General features: G+C 36.5%; 1 protein-coding gene across 1 annotated transcript in view; it reads right to left on the bottom strand.

Annotated features, from left to right (window-relative positions):
* Window positions 1-14,900, bottom strand: part of Pawr (pro-apoptotic WT1 regulator) — a 148,208-nt gene that overhangs the window by 45,793 nt on the left and 87,515 nt on the right. The window contains exon 2 of the mRNA XM_004844994.4: window positions 6,391-6,522. Coding sequence (XP_004845051.1) covers window positions 6,391-6,522 — 132 coding nt within the window. The remainder of the gene's footprint in view (window positions 1-6,390; window positions 6,523-14,900) is intronic.

Here is a 14,900-nt window from a genome sequence, read left to right on the forward strand (position 1 = left end):
TGCATGGAGGAGCATTCCAAGGACCAAGTTTCAGAGTCTGACCAAGAATGAAGAAAGGCTCTAGGGAAGTGCAGTCAATCCAAGGATGGAAGTTTAGAAAAAGTTTATAAGGGTAAGGAGGGCATCCTGCAGACAGGCAATGTCAGTCTGAAAAAGAGGTGAGAAGAATGTCCAGTGAGAACTAGCCGGTGACATAAGAACTACAGTACCTGCAGTAAAGAGGACTTAAGTATAGAAGAGGTGGCAAGGGAAAGGGAGTGACAGAGCAAAGATACTTGGTTCACAGAAGCTGAGAAGCAGTGCAGGGAAAGTGTCAGAGAGCAGGGGGTGAGAGAGCAGGTATAGACCCAAGGTCACACCCCACACCTAGAAGTGTGCTCCATTAGGACTGGTGATATAGGGCCGGGGATTTAGCTCAGTGGTTCCACCGCCTGCCTCGCAAGCACAAGGACCGGAGTTCGATTCCCGGTACCAAAAAGAAAAAAAGGATTGGTGATATCACGTGCTAGTTCACACTGAAAACTCTTCTCGCCTCCCTTTTCAGACTGACACTGTCAGTCTCCAGGATGTCTTCCTTACATATAAAAGGACTGAACAAGTAAGAAAATATATTAAAGATAATGGGAAATATGTTCCTCAATATTACAAAAAGGAGTTAAAATACTAGAATAAAACCTGTGGTGTAAGAATTGAATTCGAAGTATCAGTAACTAATTTCAATCTCTAGCTATAAGGTATGCAAGCAGAAAGAAACAGGTGTTACACACACACACAAGCATAATCTGTCCTGGAAACACTGCAATCCAAAATCACTTGTATATAAAAGTGAATTTCCCCATAAGAAATAATGGAAACTCAGGTCATTCATTCCACAATCCAAAACCAATCATATAAAAATGATTACAGGGCCAAGGATTTAGCTCAGTGGCATGGTGCCTGCCTTGCAAGTGCAAGGTCCTGAGTTCAATCCCCATACCCCCCCAAAATGATTACTATACTGTAATATAATAGAAAATAATAAAGAAAATATGAAGAGAAATTAACCTGCACTTACCTTTGAAAACCTTCCTGTCTAGTGTGAGAAAGACAAGAGAGGTTTACTGTGTAGGACAACTTTCACCATCTATAACAGAATTACTATCTATTGGCTCAACAGAATTTTTTTCTTTTCATGTAACTTTAATAAGGAACCTATCCAAAAACATTTGCTTTTGCTTCCTTTTGATGATTTTGTGGAAATGAGACATTAGAATGCTGTTAAAGAGATTCATCGCTCACACTGCTACAGCCTTATTTGAGTGGTGCTTTTCTACAAAATTTTGCGCCGTTTCTCACATTTTACACATTCCCCTAATCTCATTTTAAGTGAGAGATACCTTTGCCTTTTTCTCCTCCTCCTCTGCAGACAAGATCTCCTCTATAAACTCTTTTTTTTTTTTTGGTACTGGGGACCAAACTCGGGGCCTTGCGCTTGCGAGGCAGGCGGTAGAACCACTGAGCTAAATCCCCAGCCCACCTTTATAAACTTTTGCTGTTGGGAGATGATCACTTACAATCCCACAGCAAGAGAGGAAGAGGGAGAAGGAGAGGGAGTGAGAAGAACCACTGGCTCAGTTATGATCATGTGACATTCAGCATCACATTCTACTCATATTGCAAGACATCACTTGTTTATCAAGATAAATTTTATTAGAAATGTTTGCTCAGCTTGTGGTATACTCACAGAGCAAGTTACTCTCAACCCAAGGTGTTACCACACACACACACACACACACACACACACACACACACACACAACAAATACATTTTATAGAACTGTACTTAGAGAAAAGACTTTGTATGTGATACCCCAATAACACTGACCTTGAAATATTTGAAATCTAGAGGCTAGATTCTCGGCCTTAAAATATTTTTTCAATAAAAGAACCCAGGGCTTGTTCCCAAACGTGGTCATTAGAGAAAAGTGTCATCTTGATTTGCTTCGAGATTCTCCTTGGTACTGGTTTATACTTCTGGGTGTAGGGTGGGTCATGGAGGTGTGACCCTGGGTCTATACCTGGTCTCTCACCCCCTGCTCTCTGACACTGTTCCCCTGCACTGCTTCTCAGCTTCCATGAACCAAGTATCTCTGCTCCATCACATCCTTCCACCATGATGTCTCTGCCTCAAAGCCAGCTGAATATGGACTAAACACCCTGAAACTATGACCTAAATTAAACCTTTTTTTTACTTGCAGGTTTTGAGTATTGTATCACAGCAAGGAGAAGGCTAATACAGAAAATTGGTTCCAGAGAAAAAGGGGTATTGCTATTATTGTAGATAGGTAAGTTTTATAGCTATTTTATAAGCAGTTAGGGCCCCCCTCAGGAGCCAGCCCTCAAAGCCCCAGTCCTTAAGGCGCCAGGCCTCCAGGGCACATTCACTGGTTAGCATTATTTTTAAAAAAAGAGGTACTACTTCCCTTAGAGACAGCAGTGATTGATATTATAAAATGGGAAATTCCTGTATGTAACTTGTCTTCCCATTTGATCCCCATTTCATCAATATTACCTGAGTGACTGTATTTATAATCTTATTGGTTGGTCATAGTTTTGTCCCGCCTCATGCTCACCTTGTAAATTTCCATTGGGTCTTAAAGTTTTGTCCCACTTTGTACTCACCTCATGGCTTTGCTGTATAAAACACCTTTAAAAAGTGTGGTGGGCGGGCAACCCACTTTCCAGTCCCCCTTCTGTTTCTCTTAGTCAGAAGCTTTCTCTCGATAAATTTTCCTACTTTTAACCTCTATTGTTCCTAAAATTCATTCTTTGATTTAAAAAAAACGCAAACTCACGTTTCAGATATCTAATAGGTATAAAAGTTACATCTATTCCCCCTATATCACTATAACTGTACCTGCCCATGTGGTTTACAAATCTTTGGAACTGGTTTGCAGGAGGAGTTTGAAAAGGCTTGGAGATGCAAGCTAAAAAGCCCCTTAGAATAGTGAAAGGTAAGCTTGAGGGGGATTACTGGTCAGAGCTCAGAAGACCAAAGTACTGATAGAGATGCAGCTAGTAGAAGCCAGACTCAGGAGGTTTCACTTGGGAACAAGTGACAGTTGAACTAAAGGCCACATGTGTTACACTCTGGCAGAAAACTTACCTACATTTTGCCCATATCCTGGGACTTTTCAGCAGACTCAGATTAAGGAGGCAAGGGTGTGCACTAATTGTTGTAAATGAAATTTCAAAGCAGCCCAACATTGCAGACTCTTTTTAGCCAGATTTACAGTGAGAATCAGGGCAAAAAGCAGAGCAGAAAAAACCCTTGTGTAAAGCTGGGGCCAAAGAAGGTATGGCTGCTGAAGTCATTAGCTCCATTAAAAAGAAAACAAATACTTGTATGGCACAAGAAGAAAGATGCCTTGAGGGCATCTCAGAAATCAGCAATCCCCTATTTATTGCAGGTTTAAGGGTCCAAAAGTGTCAACCTTTTATTTCAAAACAGAGTCCCTTGGATTTCTGCTCAAGAAGGGCCTCCTAGGGTATTGTGAATCAATATCCAGGGATTCATTTCATTGTGCTTAATACCAAAAAATAAGCAACTTTAATGATGAAGAGTAGTTAGAAAAATTATAGCAATCTATTAAATGAAATATTCTGCATTCGAGAAAAAAGAAAGTCATTCAATCTATATGTACTACTACAGAAGTCCACAATATTAATTGAAAGGACAAGATGTAAAATGACATGCTTAAAATACCATTTAAGTGAAATCAAGTGAATAAGGGATACAGAGATATATAGGTATGGCTATAGATAAAATTATGTTTATAAACTAGTTCTGAAAGGCTTTACAAAAAAAAAAAGAAAAAGAAAAAGAAAGCATTAGTTATTTCCTCCAGAGCATGTTACCAGACAGCTGAAAGACACATTTGACCATATACCCTTTTGTGCTTTTGCACTTTTTACCATCTGACTGTCTATCTTTTTTAAAGACAAGTTTAAATAAAAGACTTTTGTTGTTTTGGGACAGGGTCTTGGCTCTATATTGCCCACACTGGCTTGAACTCTCAATGTCCTTCGCTCAGCCTCCCAAATACTTGGGACTGTAGGTGCATGCCACAGTACCTGGCAATATATTAAGTTTAAAGCTTAAAAATTTAAATACTTCATAGAAAAACAGTTCATAAAGAAACTGACCAACCAGAGCACTTCTCTTTTTCACATGTTTTATTATTTTCCAAATTCCACTGATCATGAATCACTTAATCAAAACATGAAATTTTACTGGATAAACCAATATAATTATCTATACAAATTTAAATATAAAGTCATAGTTAAAATAAGAAAACTTCTGAATTTCCATTCTGTATTACTTGAAAAATTTTAATCAAAATATCATTTCATAAACCTTTCATAAAGCATACTGTCATGCGAAACTCATTCTCATTTTTGTTCATTTTTATGATCCATTTCACTGAATGGTTCAGATTCACAAACATGCTAAGAACAGTCTTTCTCTCTATCCTATTCAAAGAGGCTTTAAAATGACCAATGATGTCATTATTCATTCTGTCAGTTGTTCTGATTTCAGAGTTAACAAATGTTTTTCTTTTATAAGTAACAAAATATGTGAATTTAAATAGTAACCCAGAAAAAGGTCAACTATGTGGGCAGAACATTTCCTGTTCCCACTCCAACTTTGATGAAGCAAATAGGAAGTCCCATAGGAGAGTTAGCCTCACTGTCATATTAAACAAATAACCTGGACAAAATAGACTGATGAAGCCAAGGTCATCAATGAGTGACCAATTACTAATAAAATACACAAACAAACAAAAATGGGAGAAATGAACAGTAGGTTTGAGAACAAATTTAAAAAGCCTCAGGAAAGAAGGCAAACTCAATGAAGCAGAAACCTCTTCAGGGTCCAGATCAGGAGAATTCCATATCTATATCTATATCTATATCTATATCTATATCTATATCTATATATTTGGGGATATCAGATTGTGAGTACTCTATAGTTTTCATTCGACAGAAACCAAATGGCCCTCTTTCTAAAATTACTGCCTGATGTTATCTGAGTATGCCACTAGTTGACTATACCAAAGCAAGTAGTAACATGGCCAAGAACTGGAACCAGGTCTAGTCTCTTAATTAAAATGCTACATTAACTCTAGACCAATAAATTAAGCCTTCATCTTGTGGGAAGTCTTCATTGAAATAATCCAAATTTAATTTCAACTTTATTAGGCAAAAGAAAACAAAGATATTTTAGATTATAAACAATCAAAGATGCTAAGAGAAATACTGGTTGTTACCTTACACCATGTTTCAATGAGATACTTCTCCTAGAGCTGTGATAATTATCATCTATAGTGGCCGCAACTTTAGGTGGTAAGGGGGAACAGATAAACCCACATAATCCCATGAAGCATCACATCAGTACATCCTGCCTATAAGAGTAAAGGAGAATGAAGTTTGTATCTGTACTTCCTAATCATTTCAAAATACATGCCTCTTGCTGCCAAATGCTGTCATAACCTTCCAAGTTAATTTCATCTTTTCACCAGTAAAATGGGGAGATGTGTGTACTCCTCTAAAATCCACCTTAAAGTGTCAATGAAATGCACTTAGAAAGTTGAGAAAGAACTCGATTTCAAATGTCACAAAAATAATCTAAGACTAGATTTTGTTAAGATGATGTCTAAATTACAGTTTATATAAAATGATCCTGGGACTAAAGAAATAGCTCAGTAGTATAGGACATACTTAGGATGTGTAAGGCCTTGGCTTCAATACTTAGCCCCCTCCCCCCAAAAAAAGATTCTGTGCAATGATTTGCTTTATACTAAAGCTACCCTACTACACCATTTACCATAAACCCAAGTTTCTGTACCAAAATCCAAAATAACAACTAATTTGAAACTGAGTTAAATTTTATTTTAAAAATGTAATTTCACAGAAATATAGATGTTTCTGGCAATTACAATGCTATAAATTGTGTTTACTATGTTTAAATTTTGACTTGGAATAAATAATCTATTCAGTTTTTTATTTGCTTTATAATTCTAACTCAAAAATCTATCTAGAACAGACTTGGCCATTCAGTTATTTACTACCTTACTTTTTTTTAACAGTAGGGAGGTAATTATTTTTATTATTTTTACAGTTGTTATTACTTAAACCTGCTAGTCAATTAACAAATATTCACTGATCAGGAACTAAGAGCTAAACACTGCTTAAGTCAAAAAGTATTTGGATACAGGGAAAACAAGTAGTTAAATCCACTGGAAATACTTAAAAGAAGTTGATGCTATCAAAATGAGAATGGAAAAATTAGTAACAGCAACTTAAAACTGCTAAAATAGCTAGTAACTCCCTGGTACTTTTAAATACTCACCTGTGGCAAATAGGAACTGCCTGGATCTAATAGGCTCACAGCTTCATTCTGCATTGTGTTCTGTTGTGTAATTGCATCTTCTCTTTTCCGCTCTTTCTGCCCTGCTTCATCATCTTCATATTCATCTAAGCACTGAAAAAAAGAACAGCTTCCATTTTATTTCCAGATATAACAGTATTATATTTTGATGGCACATGAAAACATCTGCTAACATTAAAAAAAAGTGTGTATTTAGAAATTAACTTACTCAATAAAGATGTTCTTTTCAGCAATATGTAAGTTTATTCCTCTATATTAATATCTCTGCACTGGTAACTGCCCATTCACACACATGGCAACAGATCTTTTCTCTAAGCTCTAATTATCAGAGACAAGATTTCTTACACGGATATTCACTCATCCTTTATTAGTCATGCAACAGGTAAATTAACTATATCAACCTTAAAACGTTCCCACTGACTTGAACCACTGGTGGATCGTGCATGACTGTCCCATTGGGCAGCTTGTACCACTGGTAGTAGAACAGAACAGTCATGTACAAGATAGTCATGTATGTACCATTAGTGGTTCAATGGTTCCAGCAGCAAGACATACAAATTACAGCCAAATCATGAATGTCTTAAGGCACTTTGCAAAGAATAACAAAAGTTACACTACAAAGGAGGAATTTATACTCCAATAAGTAAGATAAAACATATACAGATAACTTAGTGATAAAGGTCATTTTCTAGCTTAATACTGCCTATGAGAATACAAAGGAAGAATTATTTTCACTTGGGGAATTAGAACAACAGAAAACTTTGTCATTTAAAGAATATAATTTGGAATTACAGACATAGATAAAAGAATTTCTAATGCTAAGAAATGCATTTTGAAAAAGCTTAGAAAAGGATGCTAAAAAGCTGAATCAACACCAGAAATTATCTATCTCCAGACTTTCTACACACACACACACACACACACACACACACACACACACAGAGAGAGAAATAAATTTCTATTACACTCATTATGGGATAGGTTGTCTGTTCCTTGCAACACATTTCTGAGCAATATACTAACCTAAAGGATTGTATGAGAGACCAGAAAAGAAACCAGTATCTGTAGGTATTGTTTACAAAGACACTGACCAAAGCACACTACGGCAAAGAAGACAACAGGACTTATAAATGTGCGTAAGAGGAAACCATGGAAGGCACTGTGCAAACGGAGCAGGGTCACTGGGGTATCTGACGAGAGGAGAACATAGTGGAGGGGATGCTTACCTGATAAACATCAATTCAAAGACAAGGTCTACAATGAGAGATATGAAAGATAGTATCTGTCTGAGATGAAGTTGTACACTAGAATGATGTAGAGAGAAATTCTGGGGACAGAATGGAAGTGGAAACAAAGGAATAAGCAGACTGAGATTCCAGAAAATGTTCAGGGTCCTTTCCTGATATGCAACAGAGACCACTTACAGAGTTGTAACCTGCCCTTCTCTCATTACATCAACACTTGAGAATTGGGGCCTGGAAAAACAGTACAAGAACAATTGTTGCTACTATAAGTGCTGTAAGTCTAAACTATTCTTGACTCTAACCTAGGAAACAAGAGTTTTGGCAGGATCCACAGGATAACATGGTAGTTTACAAACACAGTATGACCCTCAAGTCTCACAGATCTTAAGGGAAGGGGAAGCAAAGGCAAATGCCCTGATCAACAAGAAACAAAAATAATAAATAACCTGAGAAGTTTAGGCTCTTCTCTACATGGCATAGAATGAAGTTACAGTGGTACAATTAGTTGGGATAAAAGTATAACATGATCAAAACAATTTCTGGAAAAAGAATCTGGATATAGCAATTCAGATTAAAGTTAATCTGAACAGAGTTCCTGTTCAGATTAACAGGAACAAGGAACAAAAATGGAAAGACTAGCTAAACAACATCATAGGCAATTTGATCCTATGAAATATAATATATCCTAGCAAAAAAATAAAAATAAAAGAAATCTAATAAATGGTACTAAAGTATTTAGTCCTGATTAGAAAAATAATCTCCTTTAGAACTTTTTAAAAGCTTTTTCAAACCAATAGACAGTATCACATTTAACAACAAAATACCAGGGATATATAACAGTAAAATCGGATTTCAGACATTGATGCCCATCATCAACATTAAGAGTACTAGGTGATAAAGTCAGAGGAACAAGAGAGTTCAGCATTAGAAAGAGAGCAAAATGATCATCACTTTAGAAAATATAATTTTATCTTTTAAAAAAACTTTTAAACATTTTAGAATTATGAGAGTTCCTAAAGATGGCTTATTCAGTAAGTAGCAAATATAATTTTTCAAATTAACATCTATATATAGTACTGAGAAAAGGGTCAACCATGTAATGCATAGTGGAAATTAAGAATAAAAGATCTGGAAGAAAATGAGTGGTCTCATCTCTAGTCTTCTACTCTGCAAAAGTAATCATTCTTCATTCTCCAGGATTTGGACTGTAATAAATCCATGACCACAGGATCTAACGTCAGTAGTTTAAAGTTAAAATTTTAAAATCACAGAGCTGGGCCGGGGATTTAGCTCAGTGGTTCCGGCGCCTGCCTCTGCAAGCACAGGTCCCAAGTTTGATCTCCAGTACGAAAAATAAAAAATAAAATAAAATAAAATCACAGAGTTGTATAGATAGAAAGTAAAAGTCAAGGCTGGTAGCCATGAATTCCCTGAGCACTGGGGTGTTACTTGTTGTTTTCATTTTCTGAGACCCAGCCCTCAACACTAGCATACTCAAATTCAGACTCCCTTACTGGCACGTTTAAAAAAAAAATGCAAAACTCAGTAACTGTGTGATAAATTAACAAGTAAGTTGTCAAAATGAGACAAACTGGAGAAATGGACCTTGTACCCCAATTTAAAACTGCAAATGTTCTTTCCCATGGTTGCACTCTATTACCTGTGACCTGGGGAACTTATTTATCACACATGGTATCTCTGTGCAGATGTGATTGTTTATCTTATATTCTAGGCAACTTTCAGAAGAGACGTTACTTGATAAATCACAACCTCCCTCCAAAATTCTGCAAGCAACCAGTATAATTGTTTTAGTCACAAGTATCTAAAAACCCTTAAAATGTTTTATGTAACTGGGATGAATATATCTAGAAGAATAAGCTGGTGTAAATACTGAAAAATATGAGAATCTAAGTAGATGCTATACTTAAAAGCAGGTGTCTCTTCATTCTTTTTCAACTACATGGAACACTATTACGTAGATGTATCACCTTTTGACTGGAGCTTTACTGATGAACATTTGAGTTGTTAGTAGCCTTGTTTAAATAAAAAACTACTAGAAAGGCTTGTGTATCTAGCCTTTTGAATATGTACAGTGTCTGGGTCAGGGATTTAGCTCAATGACACCACGCCTGCCTTGCAAAAGCAAGGTCCTGAGTTCAATCCCTGGTACCAAAAAAAAAAAAAAGAATATAAACAGTGTGCTACCTAGACAGATTCTGAGTAGTAGGATGGCTAGCTCAAAGTGAGTATGTCACTTTAATAGATATTGCTAAATTCCATTCTGTGACGGTTGTATCATTTTGCATTCACTCCAGCATGAGATTACCTTTCCTCCCAACATATAGTTCTCATACTTATGGACTTTTCCCCAGTATTACAGATGAGGAAAGAGCATCTCTGTAATTTTAGCACCTTTTCTTATGGTTTAGTCATTTACATTTCTTCTAAGAGATATCCTGACTTTTCTAGTTCATTTTTCTATTAAGTTGTTTATGCATTAGAAATGTATAAATTAGAATGACCTGTGTCAGGATCAATCAATTTAACACGTGTAATTGGATAGAGCCAGAAAAAAACTGAAGATGGAGGAACGAAATAAAGGAGCTGCACATCAAATGAAGCAAAAAGAGTTGAAAAGAGAAATGAATAAACTCACACATCCACATGGAGATTTCAACACTTTTCAGTACTTCACAGAACAAGTAGATGGAAAATGAGTAGAGATATATAATTCTTGAACCACATCAACTAACCTGACTTGAAATTTCCAGAATATTCCCTCCCACAAAAATAAGAGTACACAGGGAGCAATGGGTATATCTCAAAGGTGTAAAACACACACATACACACACAAGTATACACCTTTTATTTAAAAACACACACTGAATTTGCCAAGACAGAATACACTTTAAAAAATAAGACAAGATTTGTGCACTTCCAGAAAAATGGCAGAGTGGTAAGCACAACAAAATCCAGCCTCTCCAAGATTTGGAATGAAGGCAATGGAAAATAACAAAGTGGGGAAGAAAAGGAGAGAGGTAGATCCCCAGGACCCAGGAAGGATCTGACAGGAAAAAATGAAGCCTACCGAGAAAATGAAGAGGTAAAACACAACGTGGAAAACAGAGGGGACAATGTGTACTTTCTTTCCAGCTCCTGGTTCAATGAGAAAGAAATACCAAATCTATAGAGACAAAGTGAAAGCAGGGACTCAAGAGCCCTTCAGGGAGAAATGCAGCAGTGAAACAGACCAGCAGATGGTGCATGCTGCAACAGCTGGTGCCTGCCATATCCCCTGCAAAGTGTTCAGATTCTATTCCAGGACGGGGTTGACTGAACCTAGGACTCAGAGCAGCCATGGGTTGGCTTCACTTCAGGGCTCCCAAGGCAATGCTCCCACAGTGACTGATGAGGGACAGCCACAGGAGACAGTCATGGTCAGGGAGCCAAAGTCCAGCTGGCAAGAGACCACCAGAGGGGTTTAAGCTAAAGGACTCAGGCCCCACCCCTAGGGCTAGAGGACAGGCTCAGCCTGAAGCTGGACTTGAAAGTTGCAGAACTAGCACTTTTACCCTAATCCAATGGCTTGCTGATGACTGCATCTACCATGAATCTGGACTCAGACTGCCTTCTTTATCAACCAGAGTGAGCAGGAACATGTCTCAAATTGGATACAACCCCAAAATTAGACCTTGGAAGAAAATGTCTCATTTGAAATCAGAGAATTTTTTTCTCTTTTATTTTCACTCTCTCTATATTTTTGGGGGGGGGGGCTTTTCCCTTCTTTTTTTATTTTATCCTCTATTTATCAGTAGTTTTTCCTCTTACCTTTACTTAATTCTATAACTGGTGGTGAACCTATGGCATGTGTGCTGCAGCAGGCCCTTTATACCACTGAAAGCTTTAAAAGGTTCGCCATTACTGTTCTACAAACATTCTACTCCCCAATAAGATTCCTTTTAACATTTCTCTCTCCTCGTCATATAAGAGAGTTTAAGGTTTTAAAGCTCTCTTCTTGTGTTCCCCCATTCCCAAACCCTGTATCTTTAATAGTATAACCATAAAGCATTACTAATCTTTTGGTAGTTAACACTGCAATTACTGTTGAATTCTATCTACCATTTGTGGAAATATAGATGTCTCATATAGTATGTACTATCTGTAAGTCAATTCCTTGGTTGTCCTAATGTTTACACCATAATTACAAATTTCTTCTCTAGAATTAAAAGTGGTACATAACTGGCTCTTATGGTATGTTAATATCTACTTTATCCTGGACAATACTGCTGTAAGCTGATTTTCTTCATATTAACAGGATCACACAATTGTCATTATTTCTCAGAAAGACAACACTCAGATTACCTCAGTGACATTAACAATATTGGAGTAAATTCCCAGAGAACTTGGTTTCTGGGCTAACTGTACTACATCCTCCCCTCCCAAACTAACCAAGGTGGCTGAATCTTGGGGCTGTGAAAAGGACTATAATTTGCCACACATAAGTCCACTACTGAAAAGCAACTAAAAAAATCTCTATACTAACAACCAAGTCTTTGGACTATAAGCACCTACAAACCTCAGCACAAAACACATAGACAAAAATACAGTAAGTCCCTAACTTACAAACAATACAGTTGTGAACTTTCACAGATACAAACACATCTCGCATTATGAACATTTGTAGATGTGAACAAATCACAGAAGTAGCTCGTGCCTACTTTATAATTTTAAGGTAACTATAAAAGTAAAAACAGTTTATTTACAGTTGTATTATACTGTATCACCATTTTAAGGTAACTATAAAAGTAAAAATAGGTTACAGTATTTTTCTGTGTGTTTGGTTTTTTAAAGCTTTACATGTGTATTTGTGTCAAAGGTGCATAAGACTTTGTCAGACTTAAGAACACATCCGACTTATGAATGTTCTCCCTGAAGAGAACACCTTCGAAAATAGAGGACTTACTATAATAGAAACATGAGAAGAAAAAGCAACAAAATGCCTTCTAAAACTCCTAACTCACCCAAAACCAACCCAGGGAGCACCTAGTAGCATAATCACACACACACACACACACACACACACACACGCGCGCGCGAACGCGCGCAAATTAGTTGAAAGCATAACAGAGGAGGTTAGGAAACAGCAAGTACTCAGCAGGATTAGAGAAGATATAGTTAAACAGATAACAGAATAACTATAAAGATGCAGGAAGTTTTGGAAGATACTAATAAAAAGCTAAATGAACTACACAAAATGACATAAAACATGAATAACCAGTTAGATTACCAAAGAATTAGTCCATGAACAGATTTCAATCAGAAATTCAAGAGATTAAAAATCATTGAAAGCATGGGCAGAAGAACCAATAAATGTTAGGATAGAATTTCTGAACAATATAACAATGCCTTCAAAGACCAACTACTCAAAGACATCTTAGAAACAAGAACAGAATATGAAAAATGGACCCAACAACTGGCAAATGATGCAAAGAACAATAACTGAAGAATAACTGGAATAAATGAAAATTGAGAAGACAACACAAAGGGCATTAAAAAAATCAGTTCACAGAAATAATGGCAGAAAATGTCCCAAATATTGGAAAATAAACAAACATATAGATAAGCAAGGTACACAAAAACCCAAATAGCCATGACCAAAAGAGAACCTCTCTGTGCTGCATTATGTTCAAAAAGTTCCAGAAGTCCATCACAGGAACAAAATCCTAAAAGCTGTTAGAGAAAGGCAAGGAATAACACATAAAGGTAAAACTATTAGAATTACAGCTGACTTCTCAACACAAAATTTAAAGGCTAGGAGGACTTGGAGTAAAGTATTCCAATCCTTAAACAATAATAACTTTCAACCACAACTTGCGTATTCTGCAAAACTTTCCTTAAAATTAACAAAAAAAATAAGGTAGTTCCACGACAAGAGCATTCCATTCATGACAACCAATAAATTCATGACAACCAGTATTACAAAAAATTCTTAAGTATAGACTAAAAAGAGACAATGAAGCCAATAATGCCAGTAAGTAAAAAAGAATGAATATTCCTGGTGGGATAAGCAGCCAAGCAACAGGGAAAAAAATAAGGAAATCAACAACATGAAAATAATGCATGACAGGAGTAAGTCAATACCTCTCAGTAACAACTCTCAATATGAACGGTCTCAATTCCTCAATCAAAAGACAAAAGCAGAACGGATCAAGAAACAACCCAAAAATATGCAGCACACAAGAAATATTTAATTCGGGGGCAGGGATTCAGCTCAGTGGTTCTGTTGCCTGCCTCTCAAGTGCAAGGTCCCGAGTTTGATCCCCCGTACCAAAAAAAAAAAAAAAAAAGAAAAAGAAATATTTACTTCAAAAAGAAACTCAGATTAAAAAAACAAAAGGATAGAAAACAACATTCCGTGCAACTGAAACCCAGAAAAAAAGCAAGAGTTGCTATACTAATTTCAGAAAAAGTGGATTAAGGCCAAGACTGATCAGAAGAGACAGAAAAGGTCACTATATATATGTTAAGGGAACAATTTAACAGGAAAAGTTACCAATTGTAAACAGAATCACACCAAATATAGTGGTACCACAGTTCATGAACACTTTCATTTGCAAACAGTTTGGTTGCCAAACAGAAGCATTTGGCAAAATTTTGTTTATGTTTGCAAACTACGCATCAGGTGACAAACATGACTGTAGCCATCCTTCTTGCACAAACACGAATGTGGCCATCTTTTCCAGAATCATGAAACAAGTTAAGTTTCTGAACTGAGCATACCCAACTTCATAAAACAAATACTAAGGGACATGAAAAATCATATAAACACCAATATAATTATAATGGGGAACCTCACCCCACTGTCACAAATGAAAAGAGCAACTAGAAAAAAAAAAAGAAATCAACAAAGAAATAATCAGACTTGAACCAACCTTCGAACAAATGGACTTAAAAGATATCTACAGTGTTCCATCCAACATCAACAGAATATACATTCTTCTCAGCAGCACATGAGACTTTCTCCAATAGACCACATCCCAGCCCATAAAGGATGCTTAAGTAAATGCAAAAGAAATGAAATTATCCCATGTGTATTATTGGCAAAGAAACTAAAAATCAATGGCCAAAACTGTGCAACACATAGAAGTTAGATATCTTCTTGAATAATCAATGGGTCACAGATAAAATTAAAGAAGAAATTAGTTTATATAATTAAAAGATAATGCT

Source organism: Heterocephalus glaber, unplaced genomic scaffold (assembly GCF_053883595.1).
Source record: "Heterocephalus glaber isolate CG9 unplaced genomic scaffold, H.glaber_assembly_v1.0 deba00001571, whole genome shotgun sequence".
In the NCBI taxonomy this organism is placed as follows: Eukaryota; Metazoa; Chordata; class Mammalia; order Rodentia; family Bathyergidae; genus Heterocephalus; species Heterocephalus glaber.